Below are 22258 nucleotides of genomic sequence, written 5' to 3'. Positions count from 1 at the left end.
CTCAAACTGCCCAAGGAGCTGCTGATCCAATTCAACAGAGGAATTATGGAGTCTGTCATCTGCACCTCTAATAACTCTCTGGTTTGTCTCTGCAACCCAACAAGACAGACACAGACTTCAGAGGATGATTAGAACTGCAGAAAAAACTATGGCTACCAACCTGCCTTCCATTGAGGACTTGTCTACTACACGAGTCAAAAAGAGGGCTGGGAAAATATCTACAGACCCCTCGCATCCTGGACATAAACTGTTTCAACTCCTACCATCAAAACGAGGCTATAGAGCACTGCACACCAGAACAACTAGACACAAGGACAGTTTTTTCCCCAACGCCATCACTCTGCTAAACAAATAATTCCCTTAACACTGTCAAACTAATTTGTTTACTAAGTCTGCATTACTATTAATCTTCTCATCTCCTCCCACTTATGATTGTATGACTGTAACTTTGTTGCTTGTATCCTTACAATTTATATTGACTGTTTCCCTATGACTATCATTAAGTGTTGTACCTTATGATTCTTGATGAACGTATCTTTTCTTTTATGTACACTGAGAGCGTATGCACCAAGACAAATTCCTTGTGTGTCCAATCACACTTGGCCAATAAAGAATTCTATTCATTTATTTAATAAATTAATTTGATTAAATAAATTTAATAAAATTTAATTTTAAGTCCCCCACTGTGACTTCACAGTGGGGGAATTCTCCCTCAAAAATACAGATTACCAAAACGCTTCAAGTCAGGGAGATGGGAACACATTCATTTTAGCTAATGAATTTATATAATGTTCACCTCCAGTTATCACATTCAGGTAGTCCTCGACTTACGACTGCAATTGAGTTACAACTTTTCCAGCACCCCCATGATCATGTGATCCAAATTCAGACACTTGACAAATGACTCATATTTATGACGGTCGCAGGGTCCCAAGGTCATGGGATAAACTTTTGCGACCTTCGTACAAGCAAAGTCAATAGGGAAGCCACATTCACTTAACAACTGGATTACTGATTTAGCAACTCCAGTGATTCACTTATCAACCGAGGCAAGAAAGGTCATAAAATAGACAAAATTCACAACAAACGTCTCACTTAATAACAGAAATTTCGGGCTCAATTGCAGTTGTAAGTCGAGGACTGCCTGTAATCAGCATCCGAATAACAACTGGGTTACTAACTTATCAACTTGTGATTCACTTAACAACCAAGGCAAGAAAGGTCGTAAAATAGGGGCAAAACTCACTTAACAAACATCTCACTTAGTAACAGAAATGTTGGGCTCAATTGTGGTCGTAAGTTGAGGACTACCTGTATTTATAGAGACAGCTCTCATGTATTTCTTTATGTACATATTTTAAGTAGTTTATACTTTTTAATACAATACATACTTCATATGTATTTTATGTACATATACTTCATGTACATAAAGCATTTATGTACTCACCCATCCCGAGAGCGGTTTACGTTTAACTTGAGGAGCTGAGCTTGCTCTTCAGTTTACTATATAGTTTGGTGCATTAAATAAACTTTAGATCCCTCTTTAACCAAGTTCAAGGGCGTAGTTTGTAAGTGGGAAACAACAACCCATCATTGTCAGCTTAGTTATTGTTAGTTTCATTCAAACACAAAACGACATGTTGCTTTTGGGAGATGAAGGTTGGCCTGCAATGGGATCTCTTGGGGCATATTCCCACTGGAAGGATCCCCCTGCTTGCCCCCTCCCCAAATTCATTATGTAAGTTTTATGCCGCAATGACTTTGGTTAATGAGATAGGCGGCATCCAGAGAGTCCTCCACTTACAACAGTTCATTTAGTGACCGTTCAAAGTTAAAACAGCACGGGAAAAAAGTGATTTATGACCATTTTTCCACACTTACGACCCTTGCAGCATACCCATGGTCACATGATTCAAATTCCGACGCTTGGCAACTGACTCATATTTATGACGGTCACAGCGTCTCGGGGGTCACGCGATCCCCTTTTGCGACCTTCCGACAAGCCAAATCAACAGGGAAAACCAGATTCACTTAACAACTGTCTGGACTAACCGAACAACTGCGATTCACTTAACGAACAGTGGCAAGAAAGGTCGTAAAGCAGGGCAAAATTCACTAAACTGTCTCACTTAGTGACAGAAATTTGGGAGCTCCATTGTGGCCGCAAGTCGAGGACGACCTATAAAATGTAGCAAATAATAAATAGGGGTCTTCAAAGCCATTCCATCCAGCAATTTCCCACCCCCCCACCCCCCAATCCTAATTCAAGCCCTTCGGCAGCACTAAGATGTCATGCTTCATCGTGGACTACAAAGCCCATTCTCTCTATCAAGAGCACCAACGGCAGACCCCGAATTCCGCCCACTCCAAAGCCCATTCCTTTACAACCCATTGAAAAGGCACTGGGGTTGCGCCTCCCCTCCTGCCACGCAGCTGGCTGAGGAGGATGGGACCTGAAGTCCCTTCACTGCTGGGACGACCATTGGGGTGGATCAGCACCGCAGCCTGCGGAGGATGGGTGTTGTAGTCCAAAAGACAACCAGGCTGAGGAAGACTTGCTTTTATCTTTCAAGGCCACAACTCTGCGGGCGGGAAAAACTCCTACTGAAGAAGGGGGGGGGAAACCTGAGGTAGCACTCTGTACATGTTCAGAGGCTACCCAGTCACGGTTCTCGGCGTCACCGCTGCCAAGCCACGGCCTCCCCTCAGGACAAGCCCGCCAAGCTCCCTTCCGTCAACCGCCTCCCCCACGACCAGCCGCCGCCCCCTCCCCCGAATAAAGGATACGGTCCCGGCTCCAGTAAGCGGCTCCTTCCGGCTTCAGCCCCGCGGCCACATCCGCCATCTTGAAACAACCGCCACTCCCAGCGTCCCTCCGCCCCACCCCGCCCCCCACGCCCATCCTCGCTCCTCATTGGCTAGCCGGCACAAGCTTTGCCCAGATACGGCCCCGGCAACGCGGAGTCTCGCCAGCAGCCAATGGTTGTCCTCCCGCAAGGGAAAAAAAAAACAACCCACCGCGGGGCTTTGTGGGAGGTGTAGTTTTTAATTTTTTAAACTTTCCTTCTCTCCCAGGAATCGGTACCCGAGTGGGACTACGGCTCCCGTCAAGCGTCGCGAGTCAACGAACGGGGTCGGATGTGATGCGATGCGGTGGAGGGGAGAGAGGGAAAGTGAGGGGGGTAAGGGTGGCGAGAGGGGACAAAAGACTTTCGCCCGGGGGGCGGTTTTGCGGCTGGGGAGATGGAGGACCGGGGTCTGCAAGGGATGAAGCCCTACCTGGAGAAGCTCACCCTCGGGGTGACCCGCCTCCTGGGTGAGTGGCAGCCGGGCCCCGCCCCTTCGCGTTGCCAGGGAGACGGTCCGGCCGGTTCTGCCAGTATCAAGTGGCAGGGAGTTCCGCGGGCAGCAAGAAGAGAGGACTCGCTTTTCCCAGGAAGGCGATTGCGGGGCTTCAGATTCTCCCAACTTTGGCCCAAACTGCTCCTCACGATGCTTGGACTTGTATTTTCCCACTTTGGGGGGGTTTGCCTACCACCTGGGCATCTCCTGGTGGTCTCCCGTCCATCCTTACCAGTCAAGGTTGAGAATGCAAAGCAAAGGGGGGAAAAAATAGTTTGATTTTGGATTCCTGAGCTGAAGATTCCAGCTGGGATGTCCTAATGGGGACCTTGATTCTTTGTACACCGTTTCTTTAAATTTAATTTTAATTTTTTTTAAATTTAATTTTTATTTTTGGGGGTTTATTTTTATCTCATAACGATAAAAATAATGAATAAAAGCAAGGCAAATTATGTTTAGTTTTCATTTGATTTTTATCTGATATATTTTTAGTTTTTACTTTATTTTTAATCTTTTTATTTTTTATTTTACTTTTTTGCCTTGTTTTTATTCATTATTTTTATCATTTTATTTCATGTTTAGTTTTTATTTGATTTTTATCTGATATATTTTTAGTTTTTACTTTATTTTTACCGTTTTAGTTTTACTTTTTGTGTTACTTTTTTGCCTTGTTTTGATTCATTATTTTTACCATTTTATGTTTAGTTTTTATTTGATTTTTATCTGATATATTCTTAGTTTTTACTTCATTTGTATCATTTTATTGTTATTTTTTTGTTTTACTTTTTTTATCGCTGAAAAAAAGTGGCTCATAAGACCATTGTTCGCTGTTATGTCCATTGCAGCCTCCCCGTGTTTGCGTGATTTACATTCGGATGCTTGACCACTGACTCACCTTTTATGACGGTTGTGGCCTCCTGGGGGGGGAGGGTGTCGTGTGATTCTCTTTTTGCGACCTTCTGCCGAGCAAAGGCCATGGGGAAGCCTGACTCGCTTAACAACCAGATTACTAATTTAACAACTGCAGGGATTCACTTAACAACGGTGGCAAGAAAAGTTGTAAAATGGGGGGGGGGAACTCACTTAACAAATTTCTTACTTAGCAACATAAATTTTGGTCATATGTTTGAGGACTACCTCTTCCCTTTATTTCAGCCCGGAGCTACAAATATTCTCCTTTATTGGAGCCATTCGTGTAGCGACTCTTCGAAGTCACGGCGTCACTGAAAAAAAAAATGACTTAACAACTTGGTCCTCTCATTTATGACCGTCACTATATCAGAGATTAAAATTCAGGCATGTATTTAGGACGGTTGCAGCATCCGGTGATCCCATGATCGCCTTTTGTGACTTTCCCAACTGGCTTCCGATAAGCAAAGTCAATGAAGGAAGCTAGATTAGCTAAATGACCATTTGATTCGTTTAACAACCATGGCAAAAACGGTCATAAAATGAGGAAAGACTTAACATCCCCCTTGTTTAGCAACGGAAATTAGGTTCGCAATTGCAGTCGTAAATCACCTGTCATCAGGATGTGGACTTTCTAATAATTTCTATCAACCTTCCCTATCCCGATGCTCTCTGTGTTTGGACTACATCTCCCATTATCCCCATACCTGCCTCTGCGAACTATAAGATACGGCCACTGTGATGTAGTGATTAAAGCCCTGGATTGGGGTGAGTGGCTGATATTCTAGTCCAGTCTCTGCCCTCCATGGGGGATCTTTGAACTCGTAGTTTTCGCTTAACCTGGCCTACATCGCAGGGTGGTGGTTGTAGAAATTCCCCGCAACGATCGCCCTGTGTGATGATTTGGGCTGAAAAAAGTATCTTCTATTATCTGAAAAAAAAAATGGCAAACTGAATTCCTGTAAAATGCATAGATACTTTAGTATCATTCCAAAAAAAATCACTTTTTTTCTTGCCATAATGTATTTGCAAGAGTGAAAAGAGAAATTAAGGTTTATTCTTTTTTTTACAAAATGTGTGAAAATTTTCCCTGGTTGTTTTTTTTTTTCCCACTTCTCCTTCTTACGTTTCCCATTGTTCTTTGGCAACTCAACGTCTGGGGTTTTTTGTGTTGTCTGTCGTCGTAGAAACCTCTCCAGGAGTTACAGAAGTGATGTTTGTAGAAAAAGAACCGGCCGAGCGACACGCAATTGTCTCCTGGGAACAGGTACTGCGGCCTCCGTTTGCATTTAATCTGCTCTCTTGCACAAATGGGAGTCAGTGTGGACTAGTGGTTAAAGCACCAAGCTAAAAACAAGGACATGGGGAGTTCTAGTCCGGGCGTAGGCATGAAAGCCGGCTGGGTGACTTTGGGCCAATCACCAGGAGACAGTGAGTTCTAGTCCTGCCTTAGTCATGAAAGTCAGCTGGGTGACATTGAGCCAATCACCAGGAGATAGTGGGTTCTAGTCCCGCCTTAGGTGTGAAAGACAGCTGGGTGACTGGGCCAATTACCAGGAGACAGTGAGTTATAGTTCCGCCTTAGGCATGAAAGCCGGCAGGGTGACTTTGGGCCAATCGCCAGGAGATGGTGAGTTCTAGTCCTGCCTTAGGCATGAAAGCCGGCAGGGTGACTTTGGGCCAGTCGCCAGGAGACGATGAGTTCTAGTCGTGCCATAGGCTTGAAAGACAGCTGGGTGACTTTGGGCCAATCACCAGGAGACAGTGAGTTCTAGTCCTGCCTTAGTCATGAAAGTCAGCTGGGTGACTTTGGGCCAATGACCAGGAGACGGTGAGTTCTAGTCCTGCCTTAGATGTCAAAGCCAGCTGGGTGACTTTGGGCCAATCAACAGGAGATGATGAGTTCTAGTCGTGCCATAGGCTTGAAAAACAGCTGGGTGACCGGGCCAATTACCAGGAGACAGTGAGTTATAGTTCCGCTTTAGGCATGAAAGTTTGCTAGGGGGACTTTCAGCCAATCACTAGGAGACAGGGAGTTCTAGTTCCACCTTAGGCATGAAAGCCAGCAGGGTGACTTTGGGCCAATCACCAGGAGACGGTGACTTCTAGTCCCACCTTAGGTGTGAAAGCTAGCTGGGTGACTTTGGGCCAATCACCAGGAGATGCGGAGTTCTAGTCCTGCCTTAGGTATGAATGCCAGCTGCGTGACTGAGCCGATCACCAGGAGACGGTGAGTTCTAGTCCCTTTTAGCCAGGAAAGCTGGCTGGTGATCTTCAGCCCGTCCCTGGACAGTCCAACCCACCTCACTGAGTTGTTGTTATGCAGAAAATAGGAGCAGGAAGGTGTGTTGGATATCTTCACCCCCTTGAATTAATATTTCAAAATAATAAATTCGGGATTCAGGTAAATAAATTGTACCAGGAGTCAAAACGCCTCTAAAAAGCATCACTTCTTACCTTCCCACTTTTTGCCACTAGAGGTCAGAGTTTCCCTTCGTTTCCCCTCCACCAGCTGCCTCCAGTCAATTCAACAGGTGAGAGGAGAGGAAGAGACTTAAAAAGGTTTGGAGGAAGCTCCTGGTTCAGGATTAAATTGCTAATTTTAAAAATGCCCACTGTGTACAAACAAATGAACACGTTCAAAAAGAAAACGGCAGGAAATTTGCGAATCCAAAATAATATGATAGGATAGGATAGGATAGGATAGGATAGGATAGGATAGGATAGGATAGGATAGGATAGGATAGGATAGGATAGGATAGGATAGGATAGGAATAAAGAATGGAACGGAACGGAACGGAACGGAACAGAACAGAACAGAAATAAGGAATGGAATAGGATAGGATAGGATAGGATAGGATAGGATAGGATAGAAAATAAATAGAATAGAATAGAATAGAATAGAATAGAATAGAATAGAATAGAATAGAATAGAATAGAACAGAACAGAACAGAACAGAACAGAACAGAACAGAACAGAACTCTTTATTGGCCAAGTTTGATTGGACATCCAAGGAATTTGTCTTGGTGCATACGCTCTCAGTGTACATAAAAGACAAGATACGTTCGTCAAGAATAGTAAGGTACAACACTTAATGATAGTCATAGGGAACAAATAAGCAATCAAATCATATTAGGAAACAGTCAATATAAATCTTAAGGATACCAGCAACAAGGTTACAGTCATACAGTCATAAGTGGGAGGAGATGGGTGATAGGAACGATGAGAAGCTTAATAGTAGTGCAGACTTAGTCAATAGTTTGACAGTGTTGAGGGAATTATTCGTTTAGCAGAGTGATGGCGTTCGGGGGAAAAAACTGTCCTTGTGTCTAGTTGTTCTGGTGTGCAGCGCGCTATAGCGTCGTTTTGAGGGTAGGAGTTGAAAGAATTTATGTCCAGGATGCGAGGGGTCTGTAGATATTTTCCCAGCCCTCTTTTTGACTCGTGCAGTATACAGGTCCTCCATGGAAGGCAGGTTGGTAGCCATTGTTTTTTCTTCAGTTCTAATTATCCTCTGAAGTCTCTGTCTGTCTTGTTGGGTTGCAGAGACAAACCAGACAATTATGGAGGTGCAGATGACAGACTCAGTAATTCCTCTGTAGAAGCGGATCAGCAGCTCCTTGGGCAGTTTGAGCTTCCTGAGTTGGCACAGAAAGAACATTCTTTGTTGTGCTTTTTTGATGACGTTTTTGATGTTGGGTGTCCATTTTAGATCTTGCAATATGGTAGAACCTAGACATTTGAACCTAGACTGTTGATACTGTGTTGTCTAGTATCGTGAGAGGTGGAAGTATGGGAGGGTTTCTCCTAAAGTCCATCACCATTTCTACAGTTTTGAGTGTGTTCAGTTCCAGATTGTTCCGGTCGCACCACGAGGCTAGTTGTTCAACCTCCCGTCTGTATGCGGATTCATCGTTGTCTCGAATGAGACCGATCACTGTTATGTCATCTGCGAACTTCAGTAGTTCAACAGATGGATCATTAGAGATGCAGTCATTGGTATACAGAGGGAAGAGAAGTGGGGAGAGCACACAGCCTTGGGGGGCCCCTGTGCTAATTGTACAGGTATCTGATGCGATTCTGCTTAGCTTCACCTGCTGCTTCCTGTCCGTTAGGAATTTCATTTAACCAAAACTGGGAAAAAGCTCAACCTTCTTACCTTAATTTTTGGGGTTTTAAATCGGCCAAATCTATTTAATTATTTTAATTTTTAATTATTGTTGTGTCTTGTGTTTTTAAATTGGCTGTACACCGCCCTGAGTCCTTCGGGAGAAGGGCGGTATAGAAATAAAATTATTATTATTATTATTATTTTTCTTACTCTCTCTCTCTCTCCAGAAGACTGTAACTCAGGCCAATCTTTTTCCTCTTGAGTTTTTACAACCACCACCTCTGCGGCCCGTAGTTTTCCAAAGGCAGAATTGGAGGGGCAAATCATTTAGATGGCCAGGAGAATCCAGCTGAGAACGGACAGCGGGCAGTTGTCCAGACAGCTGAGAACTGATCAAAGATAGCTGGACGGCCCGCTAAGCTAAGGGGCCCACCGGTTCCAAGGAGTCAGCATTCACTCCGGTATTTAAGAATGCCGGAGGGTCAGCGGAGAGAAAATATAGCTACGGCAAACGCAACCCTTGGCTATTTTAGGATGAAACTTTGAAGAACGTCGGGGCCAAACCAACTGCCTTGGTAGTACAGTGGTTTAATGCACCCTGTTATTAACACAGCTGCCTGCAATTTCTGCAGGTTCGAATCTCACCAGGCTCAAGGTCGACTCAGCCTTCCATCCTTTCTAAGGTAGGTGAAATGAGGACCCAGTTTGTGGGGGCAAAAAACTGACTTTGTATAAATATACAATAAGGATGAAGGCTATTGCTTAGCGCATTGTAAGCCACCCTGAGTCTCCGGAGAAGGGCGGCATATAATTTTTTTAAAAAAAATTAAACAAATTAAAATTAAATCTTTTTGGACAAATGGCTCTTCTTAGAAACCTCTAGTGAGGGAGCACTCACAACTTCTGGTGGCAAGTCGTTCCACCGGTGAATTGTTCTCAATGTCAGGAAATTTCTCCTTCGTTCTAGGTTGCTTCTCTCCTTGCTTGGCTTTGATCCATTGCTTCTTGTCTTCTGCTTTAGAGAATAGGCTGACCCCCTCTTCTTTATGGCAGACTCTTCACTATTGGAAGACTGCTGTCATGTCAGAATCAGAATAGAGCTGGAAGGGACCTTGGAGGTCTTCTAGTCCAACCCCCTGCTCAAGCAGGAGATCCTGTACCATTTCAGACAAATGGCTGTCCAGTCTCTTCTTAAAAACCTCCAGTGATGGAGCCCCCACGACTTCTGAAGGCAAGTCGTTCCACTGTTTAATTGTTCACCCTGTCAAGAAATTTCTCAATTCCAAGTTGCTTCTCTCCTTGATTAGCTTCCATCCATTATTCCTTGTCTGGCTTTCGGGTGCCTAGGATAATAGGTTGTCCCCCTCCTCTCTGTGGCAGCCCCTCAAATATTGGAAGACGGCTATCCTGTCTCCCCTGGTCCTTCTCTTCACTAGATCAGCCATGCCCAGTTTATTTATTTATTTATTTATTTTGATTTATATGCCGCCCTTCTCCGGAGACTCAGGGCAGCTTACAAGGCGCTAAGCAATCGCCTTCATACTTTTGTATATTTTATACAAAGTCAGCTTATTGCCCCCACAAACCGGGTCCTCAATTTACCTACCTTAGAAAGGATGGAAGGCTGAGTCAACCTTGAGCCTGGTGAGATTTGAACTTACAGTAATTTATTTATTTATTTATTTATTCATTCATTCATTCATTCATTCATTCATTCATTCATTCAATTTTTATACCGCCCTTCTCCCGAAGGACTCAGGGCGGTGAACAGTTAAAATAACATACATATAAAATGTGAATATAAGATGATTAAGCCAATTTGGTTCTATCGGTTAAGAATCTTCAGCAGGGGTGTTTGCAGGCAGCTGGTGTTACTTAACAGCGCTTTAGTCTACTGCGCCACCAACCTCATCGTATGTTTTAGCCTCCAGTCCCCTCATCATCATCTGGTTGTTCTTCTCTGCACTTTTTCTAGAGTCTCAACATCTTTTTTATAGTGTGGTGACCAAATCTAGGTGTGGTCTTACTAGAGCTTTATAGAGTGGTATTAGTACCTCCCTTGATCTTGATTGTATCCCTTTGTTAATGCAGTTTAGGATTGCATTGGCTTTTTTGGCTGCTGCCGCACACTGTTAACTCCTATTTAGCTGGTTGTCTACTAAGACTCCAAGATCCCTCTCACAGTCACTGCTAGTAAGTGTTCTCCAGAGTCACCTTCTCCAGGGTAGTCTATACCTGCCTTTCTTCCGGTGTGTAGGCCACAGGATGCAACACATCCCACTTCTTCAATCCTAACAGCTTTCTGTTTTTGTCGTGTCCCCCCCTCCCCCCTCGTCTTCGCTTGCAGAAAAACGCCTGCGTCCTACCCGAAGATCTGAAGAACTTCTACCTCATGACAGACGGTTTCCGAATGACGTGGAATGTCAAGTTTGATGGTAAGGGTCTCCGGTCCCCTTTATTCTGTCCCCGTACCCCACACGCACCCCCACAGACGGCCCGGAGTTAATAAGCCACACGACAAAACTCTTTGAAGATAAAGCTGGCAGCAACCCAGTGGCTAGCTGCCAATTCAGACTTTACTCACACAAAACAAAGATTAGACTGCAAGCATTCCGATAAAACAGGCAGAGTTTCAACAATACAAGGATTAATCCAAATGCAGTCCGATAAACCAGGCAAAGTCCAGGAACGCAGAAATCATGGAGTATTTCCAGTTTTTGCTCGTCACAAACTGAACTGGTCACACCCACATTTATACCCTGTGGGGTGTGGTCCAGTGACTCAGCTAATCTCTGGCACGCCTTCCACTCTGCTGCGCACGCTTCTCCCTGCGCCTCTGCCGAGGGTCCAGCCAGCACTTATCTTCTTCGTCGCTGTCCACCTGTGGCTGCGGGGACGTGCTTGGCTCTGAGCCTATCGTTTGGCCTTCGGTGTCCTCCGGAGGCATTGCCAGAGAGGAGGGTCCTGGAGAGGGAGGCCTTGCCAACTCCTCTCCCTCACTCTCAGAGTCTGCATCTGTCGATAGCCCAGGCTCAGGCAACGGAGCCACAACACCCTTCTTGATCCCAGGTCGTTGATCTATTTCAGCCTTATCTAGACGGGTTCTCCATCGCTTCAGATTTTGAAGAAGAGACCAGACAGCCAATTGTCCGGGATGGAAGAACAACTAGCTGCTTGGGCAACGGGCTGGACTAGAGGACCTCCAAGGTCCCATCCGTCCTTTTGATTCTAACATTCTAATTCAAGGAAGTATATTTCTGCTCCCAGGTTGGAAAAAACTCCAGGTAGTCCTCAATTTACAGCCATAATGGAGCCTGCCCACTAAGGTCATATCAGTCGTAAAGCGAGTCATATTGTGCCAGACCCGATTACAGGTAGTCCTCGACTTACATCTATCCCGCTGAGTGACCGTTTGAAATTACAACAACACTGAAAAAAGGGACTTAGGGACGTTTTTCACACTTAGGACCATTGTGTGGTCATGTAATCAGAATTTGGATGCTTGCCAAATGGTTCACATTTATGACGGTTGCGGGGATCCCCTTTTTATGACCTTCTGACAAGCCAAGTCCATCAGGAGGCCAGATTCACTTAACAACCGTGTTACTAACTTGACAAACCTGCAGTGATTCACTTAACGACTGTGTCAAGAAAGGTCGTAAAATGGGGCAGAGCTCACTTAACAACGGTGCTGCTTAGCCATGGAGTTTTCGGGTGCAATGGTGGTCGTAAATCGAGGAAGACCTGTCTATGAGCTTTTTGTTGCTGCGGTCCTTAAGCAAATCAGTGGTCATTAATTGAGTCCACAGTTGCTTAGCAACTTCCTAAAGACTATGGTGATGCACTTAATGACTGCCGCAAAACAAGGTCGGACACATGGTTGACTGTTAAGCGAACCCATTGTTCGCTATGGAGTATTTTTGCAGAGAACCCGAAGTAAATGCTATTTTTTGACAAAACTTTCATAAATTGTGTTCATGGGACACCACAAACAACCACAAATGCAGGCAGGGTGCCGAGCACCCCAAATAACGTTTATGTGATGGTTCACCCCTTATAACTTCAGAACTGGGTCATAAGTACAAGTAGTCCTCAACTTACGATCACAATTGAGCCCAAAATCTACGTTGCAAAGTGAGACATTCGCGATGTGAATTTTGCTCTGAATTTTATGACTTCCCTTGCCACATTTGTTAACCGAATCCCTGCAGTTGTTAAATTAGTCACTCGGTCGTTAAGCGAATCTGGCTGCCCCATGGACTTGGCTTGTTAGAAGGTCACAAAAGGGGATCACGTGACACGCCCCCCCACCCCCCGGGACGCTGAAACCGTCATAAATGTGAGTCAGTTGTCAAGCGTCTGAATATAAATCACGTGATCCTGGGGAGGCTGCAACCGTCATAAGTGTGTAAAACGGTCCTAAGTCGTTTTTTTCAGTGTCGTAACTTCGAATGCTGCAACAGTGGTGCCCACACATGCCTGCCCGACATGTAGCACAACATTCCATGCCCATATAGGCCTTACCAGGCACCTGCGGACACACCCTGGGCAGCCCACAAACCGTTAGATGTCAAGGTCCTCTTCGAACACGATGGACGAACGTCATTAACTTCGAACGGTCACTAAATGAACTGTTGTAACTCGAGGACTTCCTGTGCCTTTTGTGGGGGGCCCATCCTGATTTACTAAGCAACTGGTCCTAAGATGAATTGTTCTGTTTCTTTGGGATAAATTTCATGCTCTCTTCCTTTTTATTTGTGAGAAAATTGCAATTCATTCAGCAGCGAAATCACCCCGGGGTGTTGTGACCCAGACTCACTTAGTCATTACAAGACATGATTAGTCCCAAACAAACCTATTTTATTATAACAGCTGAGAATTACTTCATTCTCAGCTTAGTCCAAATTAATTCCAAAACAAGTCCTTCAGAAAAAGTCCTTTGGGCTTATCACAAGCCTTTATCTTCTTTGACACCTTTCTTGGCAAAGCCCCGTGAAGTTCAGAAACAAGAGACGCCGACTGGAAACAGATTTAGCAACGTTGCTTTCCTACAAAGAGCCCAAGTGCCTTTGCTGCTCTTTTAAGCCTTATGGAAGGGGCCAATCATCTCCTGGCCTTACTCCCAAGTCGTCCCTTTTGCTTTAGCTGCTCTTGCCTTCTGGCAGCTCTGCGCATGCGCGCACTAGGAACAGGCTCCTCTTGTTCCTCTGCCTCTCTGCTGTCCGCCTCTGGAGGCTCCGGAGTCCGCACATCATGCCCCGATGGCCCTGGAACTGTTGGCTGGCTCCTCATGAGTAGTCCAGATTAGAGAACGCACAAGGACAGGTGTTTCTCGGGATGAGAGAGCAGAGAACAAAAGCCTACCATCTCTTTTATTAGTTATCAAAATACAGCATCATCAGAAGGCGTTATTATGGCTACATATCTCATATTACATACATGAAAAAAGAAAAGCATCCATATAGGTTTCACATTCTACAATTTACAGTAAATCACGTGAATTCTAGGAAAGCAATTCTTAAGGTAAAAACAAAACTTAACTCTGGCTATGTTATCATATTTGGCTTCGTTCCCAGCATCCCATCACCTGCCAACCGAGAGGCCCCATTACCAGAGATCTACCTCAGTTGTCAGGAATGTTCTACAAGGAGATGTCTATGCCTTGCAGCAAACACAGCCTCCAATCTAAATAGGGTCCCTCCAATGGTCATCTAGCTGAACCCGCTTTTTCATAGTCAGATTATTTCGGTGCTAAGTTCCGTACACGTGTCCAACCAGCTAGACTGGTCTATACATGTACTATGGTCACCTGATTCTCACATGGAACCATCTCTGCCTCCGATGCAGAGCCCTCGTCCGGGCCTTCCCCAGACTCCAGGACTGGCCCATGTCAGCCTCCTCTGTCCAACTCCGCTGCTGGCTCCGCAGGCTGCTGGTGGACCACAACACTTTAGAACTTAGAATAACTTTATGGTCGCTTTGGATGTACACGAATCAGCATACATTAAAATGAACTGTTGTTGCATTCAGCTCTCAAAAGGGTCACCACCTCCAAAATGAATAAATAAATACAAAATTATGCCTGTACCCACCTATATTCTATGACACTCAGAAGTAACACAGTCTAGTTTGGATGTACATGGCGAGAAAAACAAATCTTGCAAGTTTACCAGACGGATGGCCTAGGGAACAAAACTGTTACAGAATCAGGTAATCCTGCTAGAAATACTTTGAATCCTCCTCCCAGAGGGGAGCAACAGAAACAGACCGTGGAGTGGGTGTGTGGGGTCTCTAACAAGGCTTCGAGCTCTAAGCACATAGCACTTGTAAGCGATATCCTGAATAATGGGAAGTGAGTTTCCTATAATCTTCTCCGCTGTCCTCACCACTCTCTGTAGGGACTTTCTATCTGAGGCGCCGCAGCCACCAAACCAAACAGGGATGCGGTTTGTTAAAATGCTCTCGGTGATGCCTCTGTAAAAAGTGGCCAGGACAGAAGGAGAAAGATGTGCTCTCCTCATCCGACGCAGGAAATTCAGACCATGGAGTGGGCGTGTGGGGTCTCTAGCAATGTTGGGATTTAAAGTTTGGGTGTTGCCTATTGCACAAACCAGGTTCTTTTCTCTTTAAGATAACCCAGTTTCCCTGGGCTGCATGACGATTAACAGCATCTCCAAGCTGAACCGCCTCAGCGTTTCACCCGTGTACTCTTTGCCCAGTGCCCCAACCCTGGCTGACCTGGAAGACTCCGACGAGGAGGAAGGTATACATACACACACACAAACACACAGGGAGAGAAAGAGAGAGAGACTTATAAGATCCTCTCCCTTTTCCCCACTTTCTTTGCTTCGCTGACACGAAGATCAAAAGTTGTTTAGGACAGAGATTATTATTATTTATTGGTTAATCTTTAGTGAGATTCACAGCCTTTGAGGCTGGTTAATAGCTCAGCAGCTCGAGTCCTAACCAAGGACCTATTTTTTTTTTTATTATTATTATTATTATTATTATTATTATTGGTTAATCTTTAGTGAGATTCACAGCCTTTGAGGCTGGTTAATAGCTCAGCAGCTCGAGTCCTAACCAAGGACCTATTTTTTTTTTTTATTATTATTATTATTATTATTATTATTATTGGTTAATCTTTAGTGAGATTCACAGCCTTTGAGGCTGGTTAATAGCTCAGCAGCTCGAGTCCTAACCAAGGACCTATTTTTTATTATTATTATTATTATTATTATTATTATTATTATTATTATTATTAGTTAATCTTTAGTGAGATTCACAGCCTTTGAGGCTGGTTAATAGCTCAGCAGCTCGAGTCCTAACCAAGGACCTATTTTTTTTTATTATTATTATTATTATTATTATTATTATTGGTTAATCTTTAGTGAGATTCACAGCCTTTGAGGCTGGTTAATAGCTCAGCAGCTCGAGTCCTAACCAAGGACCTATTATTATTATTATTACTATTATTATTACTATTATTATTACTATTATTATTATTATTATTATTAGATTAGATTTTTATCCCACTTTTATTATTTTTATATGAAGACACCTGAAAGCAGAGCAAGAAACAATGGATGGAAACTAATCAAGGAGAGAAGCAACCTGGAATTAGGCAAAAAAAAATTTCCTAACTGTGAGGACAATCGGTGGAACAGCTTGCCACCAGAAGTTGTGGTTGCTCCACCACTGGAGGCTTTTAAAAAGAGACGGGACAACCACTTGTCTGGGATGCTATTGGGTCTCCTGCTCGAGCAAGGGGTTAGACTAGATGACCTCCAAGGTTATGATCTCCAAGTTCATCTCGCAGTAGTGCAAACGGGTGTGAAGGCTTCTTGGAACTGCTTGAAAGGACTGAGTTGTGGAGCTGTCCACACCCATTTGCACCACTCAAGTGATGCTGAGGACACAGAGAAACCTCCAAGTGGCCTCAACGACCCTCTAAAAGGATGCAAATGACCAGCTGTCTGCAAGGAACATAAATCCTTCCCTTCCCCACCATCCAGTCAGAGCTGAAGAAGCTTCTGGGATGAGAAGTGAAACGTCTTCAAAGAAAAAACCAGAAAGTCCAGTTGCTTCTTGAAAAAAAAAAAAAGCACCTTTGGAACTCCAGTGATGGAGCACCCTCGACTTCTGGTGGCAAGGAGTTCCACTGGTTAATTGTTCTCACTGTTAGGGAGGTTTCTCCTTACTCCCTGTCAGGGGAAGCTTTTTCTGTTTTCTCGGCTGTTTCTTCCACAGGTAACAAGGAACAACCGAAGAGGCCTCACCTGGACACCCGGTGTCTGATATTCGAATTAGACTCCTGTGCCGGCAACGGGAAAGTCTGCCTCGTCTACAAGAACACCAAACCGGGTACGTTGTTAACCAGAATCTAAATTTATGATGTGAGGATAATCATGGTTTGTAGATAACAGCTGCTGGGTTTCAGGGTTGGATGAATCCGACCACTGCTAACCTAAGCCACAAATCGTGGTTCAGGCTGGGTCAGAACCCAGTCAAAAGCTTGACAGTTGTGGAAAAGTCAGAGATAGCACAGCAGTAAGAAGAATCATAGTTTATTTCAACCATCATTGGGGGACCCTTGACAAGAAAGAGGGTTCCCAAACTGTGGGGAAGCCAAGACTTTTATAGAAGTTGAGGGGGACAAGGTGAGAAATTTTAGGGATCTAATTGACTGGCCAGTTTTGGGGAAGGTGGACATGCCCTTAGTTAGTTAGTTAGTTAGTTAGTTAGTTAGTTAGTTAGTTAGTTAGTTAGTTAGTTATCTCCTGCCTTTATTGTTTTTATAAATAACTCAAGATGTGGAACATATCCAACATATCTTCCTCCGGCTCTCCATGACAACAACCCTGTGAGGTAGGTTGGACTGAGCAGGTGACTGGCTTAAGGTTACCCAGCCAACATTCATGTCTAAGGCAGGACTAGAACTCACTCTCTCCTGGTGATTGGCCTAAAGTCACCCATCCGGATTTCACGCCTAAAGCAGAACTAGAACTCACTCTCTCCTGGTGATTGGCCTAAAGTCACCCATCCGGATTTCACACCTAAAGCAGGACTAAAACTCACTCTCTCCTGGTGATTGGCCTAAAGTCACCCATCCGGATTTCACGCCTAAAGCAGAACTAGAACTCACGGTCCCCTGGTGATTGGCCTAAAGTCACCCATCCGGATTTCACGCCTAAAGCAGGACTAGAACTCACTCTCTCCTGGTGATTGGGCTAAAGTCACCCATCCGGATTTCGCACCTAAAGCAGGACTAGAACTCACTGTCTCCTGGTGATTGGCCTAAAGAGCCTTGGTAGTACAGTGGTCTAAAGCACCCTGTTATTAAGACCAGCTGCCTGCAATTACTGCAGGTTCGAATCTCACCAGGCTCAAGGTTGACTCAGCCTTCCATCCTTTCAAAGGTAGGTAAAATGAGGACCCAGATTGTGGGGGCAATAAGCTGACTTTGTATAAATATACAAAAAGTATGAAGGCTATTGCTTAACGCATTGTAAGCCGCCCTGAGTCTCCGGAGAAGGGCGGCATATAAATCAAATTTTAAAAAAAACTTACTCATCCGGATTTCACGCCTAAAGCAGGACTAGAACTCACTCTGTCCTGGTGATTAGCCCAAAGTCACCCATCTAGATTTCATGCCTACAATGGAACTAGAACTCACTGTCTCCTGGTGATCGGCCTAAAGTTACTCATCCGGATTTCATGCTTAAAGCAAGACTAGAACTCACTCTCTCCTGGTGATTAGCCCAAAGTCACCCATCCAGATTTCATGCCTAAAATTGAACTAGAACTCACTGTCTCCTAAGGAGATTTTTCACCCCCAACGAATTGAACCACAGTTAACTCAGCCAAATTGTTGTGGCCTGTTGACCGCTGGCCCCTCCAGCAGCTGAATCAGAGGAGGAAGAGGAGGAGGCTTGGGAGTCAGGGCCAGCATCAGGGCAACCTGAGAGCTCCGAGGGGGAAGAGGGAATGGGGCTGGCAGAGAGAGAGACAGAGGAGGAGCCTGGGCCATCCGTCAGCCCTCAGATGGAGAGTCAACAGTCCCCAGGTCTGGAGGTGGCTGGTGAGGAGGAGGAGGAACAGCTGGGTCCAGAGCCTGACGTGTGGATGCGCAGAAGGCAGAGGAGAGGAGAGCCGGGGAAATCTATGGGCTGGTCCTTGGGACAGAAGACGCATGGATGCGCAGAAGGCAGAGGAGAGGAGAGGAGTGGAAATCTATGGGCCGGTCCTTGGGACGGAAGAGACACCGCTGCTAGCGAAGCCCCTCCCTAGCTCTGGGGATAAAAGGCAGGGGGCGGAGATGAATAGATGGGACAGACAACTATTCATCTCCCTGCCGGATGGACTTCTTAGCCTGCGGTGAGAGAGAAACTTTTTGTCGGGGATGTTGGCTCTCCTCATAAAGGAATCTTTTGAGTTCACTTGAGAGGGTTTGTCGTGTTTGGGGAGCTGGGTCAGAATACAAATATTCTGGGTTTGCATTCGTGAGCTGGCAGTGAAAACCAGGCTGGAATGTCTGAATTTTAGCAGTTAAATTTTGCCGCAGAAAAGAAAAGATTTTTCGACCCGTTTTCCTAACTCTTGGGCTTCTCTTCTTTTCTCCACCTTAGTTGTCACCCCAGAATCGGAAATCTGGTTCCTGGACCGAGCCCTTTACTGGCACTTCCTCACCACATCCTTCACCGCTTACTACCGGCTTATGATCACGCACCTGGGGCTCCCCCAGTGGCAATACATCTTCACCGGTTACGGCCTGAGCCCCCAGGCCAAGGTGAGAGCGGCCCCCGGAGAGCATCCAGGAAGCCCCGATGGAGCTGCCAACCTGCCCTTTGGAGGCAAAATGCAGAATAACAAAAGAGTTGGGAGGGACCTTGGAGGTGAATCAATCAGGATAGAGCCGGAAGGGCCCTTGGAGGTCTTCTAGTCCAGCCCCCTGCTCAAGCAGGAGATCCTATATGCTATTTCAGAAACCTGGCTGTCCAGGCTCTTCATACAAACCTTTGGAGCACCCACAACTTCTGGTGGGAAGATGTTCCACTGGTTAATTATTCTCTGTCAGGAAGTTTCTCCTTAATTCCTGTCAGGGGAAGCTTCGTCTGTTTTGACCCAAGCTCAGAGAGCACCAAGGATCCTACAGTCCTCCTCTCCTTCCTCCTCCACCTCTTCTCCCTTCCAGCATTGATGACATTACCTAGTTGGGTCATGAAACGTCTGAAGGAAAACACCGACGCTCAGAGAGAACCAAGGACCCCGCAGTCCTCCTCCTCCTCCTCGTCTCCACAAATACAATCCCCTTCTAGCACTGATAACGTTACTTAGTTTAGTTTAGTTTTAGTTTTATTAGATTTATATACCGCCCTACTCCCGAAGGACTCAGGGCGGTGAACAGGCACAAAATAAAATACATAGATACAAAAGTTAGGAACATAATTAAAACCAGATTAAATAATTTAGCCCGAGACAATTAAAAAATCCCAATAATTTAAAACAGATTAAAATTTCGATTTAAAAGAATTTTAAAACAGGGGAGAAAATTAGGCCAGGCCAGCTTGCTGGAATAGGAGGATCTTAAGAGCACGGCGGAAAGTGCGCAGATCCGGGATCCTCCATATCTCCGGGGGGAGCTCGTTCCAGATAGTGGGTGCCCCCACAGAGAAGGCTCTCCCCCTGGGGGCCGCCAGTCGACACTGTTTGGCTGACGGCACCCGGAGGAGCCCCTCTCTATGAGAGCGTGCCAGCCGGTGGGAGGCTATTAGTGGTAGTAGGCGGTCCCGCAAGTACCCAGGTCCTGAGCCACGAAGCGCTTTAAAGGTGGTAACCAGAACCTTGAAGCGCACCCGGAAGACCACCGGGAGCCAGTGCAGCTCGCGCAGGAGAGGTGTTTCATGGGAACATCATGTCGCTCCCATTACCACCCGCGCGGCCGCACTCTGCGCCAGTTGGAGCCTCCGGGTGCACCTCAAGGGGAGCCCCATGTAGAGAGCATTGCAATAGTCCAGGCGAGAGGTGACGAGGGCATGAGTGACCGTGCGTAAGGAGTCCCGATCCAGAAAGGGACGCAACTGGCGAATCAGGCGAACCTGATGAAAAATCCTCCCGGTCACGGCCGTCAGGTGCTCTTCTAAAGACAGCTGTGAATCCAGGAGGACGCCAAAGTTGCGAGCCCTCTCCGTGGGGGCCAATGATTCGCCCCCAATAGTCAGTGATGGCGTCAACTGACTATATCGGGATGCCGGGAGCCACAGCCACTCAGTCTTGTTGGATGGGTTGAGCCTGAGCCTGTTCCTGTTCCTCCCCATCCAGATTAGTTGATTTAGTTGAGTCATAAAACGTCTGCAGGAAAACATGCTCAGAGAGCACCAAGGACCCCACTTTCCTGCTCCTGCTCCTCCTCCTCCTTCTCCTCTCCCTTTCAGCACTGATGATGTTACGTAGTTGGGTCATGAAACATCCACAGGAAAAACACCCAAGCTCAGAGAGCACCAAGGATCCCACAGTCCTCCTCCTCCTGCACTTCTCCACATATACAATTCCCTTCTAGCACTTGATAATGTTACCTAGTTGGGTCATGAAACGTCTGCAGGAAAAACACCCAAGCTCAGAGACAAGTTAGCTGGGATTCCCCTGGGCCCCTTCCAGTGGTGAAATGTAAAATTTGTTACTACCGGTTCTGTGGGCGTGGCTTGGGGGGGTATGGGTGGGGGTAAAGTGACTGGTGGGCGTGGCTAACTCTTTTTTCTAACTTTTAAAAGCATTTTTTCTACAACCTTAAGAGGTTGTAGAAAAAAAATGCTTTGAAAAGCCTCTGATGATCAGGCAACTCAGCTGGGATCACCAGAGGCTTTTAAAGGCTTTTTTTTTTCCCTACAATCTCTTTGGCTGAAGAGGTTGCAGAAAAAAATGCCTTTAAAAGTCTCTAACGATCAGGCAACTCAGCTGGGATCGCCAGAGGCTTTTAAAGGCATTTTTTTTCCTACAACCTCTTCGGCTGAACACGTAGAAAAAATGCTTTTAAAAGCCTCTTGACGATCAGGCAACTCAGCTGGGATCGCCAGAGGCTTTTAAAGGCATTTTTTTTTTCCTACAACCTCTTTGGCTGAAGAGGTTGCAGAAAAAAATGCTTTGAAAAGCCTCTGACGATCCCAGCAGAGCCGCACGATCATCAGAGGCTTTTTTTTCTTTTTTTTTACTTTTAAAAGCATTTTTATTTTTGGCCGAAGAGGTTGCAGAAAAAATGCTTTTAAAAGAAAGAAAAAAAGCCTCTGATGATCGTGTGGCTCGGTTGGGCATGGGGGGGGGGCAGGGATTTTTGCTACCGGTTCTCCGAACCACCCGCCACCATCGCTACCGGATCGGGCGATCTGGTCCAAACCGGGAGCATTTCACCCCTGGTCCCTTCCCCATGCCCCCCTTCCCCAGACCCTTGGCCTGACTCGCTCTTCCCTCTCCCTCCTCTTCCAGCAATGGTTCAACATGTACAAACCCATCACGGTCAACACGGAGCAGCTGTGGGAAGCCGCCGACGCTTCCTTCGTCAACAAGCTGGACCCCAATAAGGTTTTCCGCAGCAAAACCAAGGCCTCCCTGGTGAAGAAGAGGCCCCCGTCCCAAGTGGCCGCCTCCCAGAAGAATCAGGCGGCGGGAGGGTCGCCCCGGGCCCCTTCGCAAGGCGGGAGCTTGTCAAGACGACGAGAAACGCAGCCTTGAGCTCCCCCACTGGACCCCCAATTTTCCCCCCCACATCCTCACCCCCCCCCCTTCCAGCTCCAAATGGCTCCTTTCGGCTTTTGCAGGACTTCATATTTATTGCTGAATTATTTATTGACGGAAACTTGAATCCCTGGCTGATTTTTTTTTTTGAGGGGGGGGTCATGCCT

General features: G+C 45.9%; 2 protein-coding genes across 5 annotated transcripts in view; one reads left to right on the top strand and one right to left on the bottom strand.

The window, feature by feature from the left end:
• Nucleotides 1-2924, bottom strand: part of KIAA1328 (KIAA1328 ortholog) — a 248065-nt gene extending 245141 nt beyond the window's left edge. For all 4 annotated transcript variants that reach the window (XM_087885498.1, XM_087885494.1, XM_087885496.1 and 1 more), the window contains exon 1: nt 2788-2924. In XM_087885498.1, coding sequence (XP_087741624.1) covers nt 2788-2902 — 115 coding nt within the window. In that variant the 5' untranslated portion in view covers nt 2903-2924. The remainder of the gene's footprint in view (nt 1-2787) is intronic.
• A 235-nt stretch (nt 2925-3159) lies between these two features.
• Nucleotides 3160-22218, top strand: TPGS2 (tubulin polyglutamylase complex subunit 2). Its single transcript, XM_034404580.3, has 7 exons — nt 3160-3316; nt 5439-5518; nt 10711-10798; nt 14995-15126; nt 16614-16727; nt 18992-19152; nt 21843-22218. The coding sequence occupies exons 1-7, from the start codon at nt 3244-3246 to the stop codon at nt 22086-22088; spliced, it is 894 nt and encodes a 297-aa protein (XP_034260471.2). The 5' UTR covers nt 3160-3243; the 3' UTR covers nt 22089-22218.
• Nucleotides 22219-22258: the final 40 nt, after the last annotated feature.

This window comes from Pantherophis guttatus, chromosome 2 (genome assembly GCF_059756535.1).
Source record: "Pantherophis guttatus breed Tessera chromosome 2, ASM5975653v1, whole genome shotgun sequence".
NCBI classification, from domain to species: domain Eukaryota; kingdom Metazoa; phylum Chordata; class Lepidosauria; order Squamata; family Colubridae; genus Pantherophis; species Pantherophis guttatus.
Note: the sequence above shows the minus strand (reverse complement) of the source record. Positions and strands in the feature narration are given on the sequence as shown.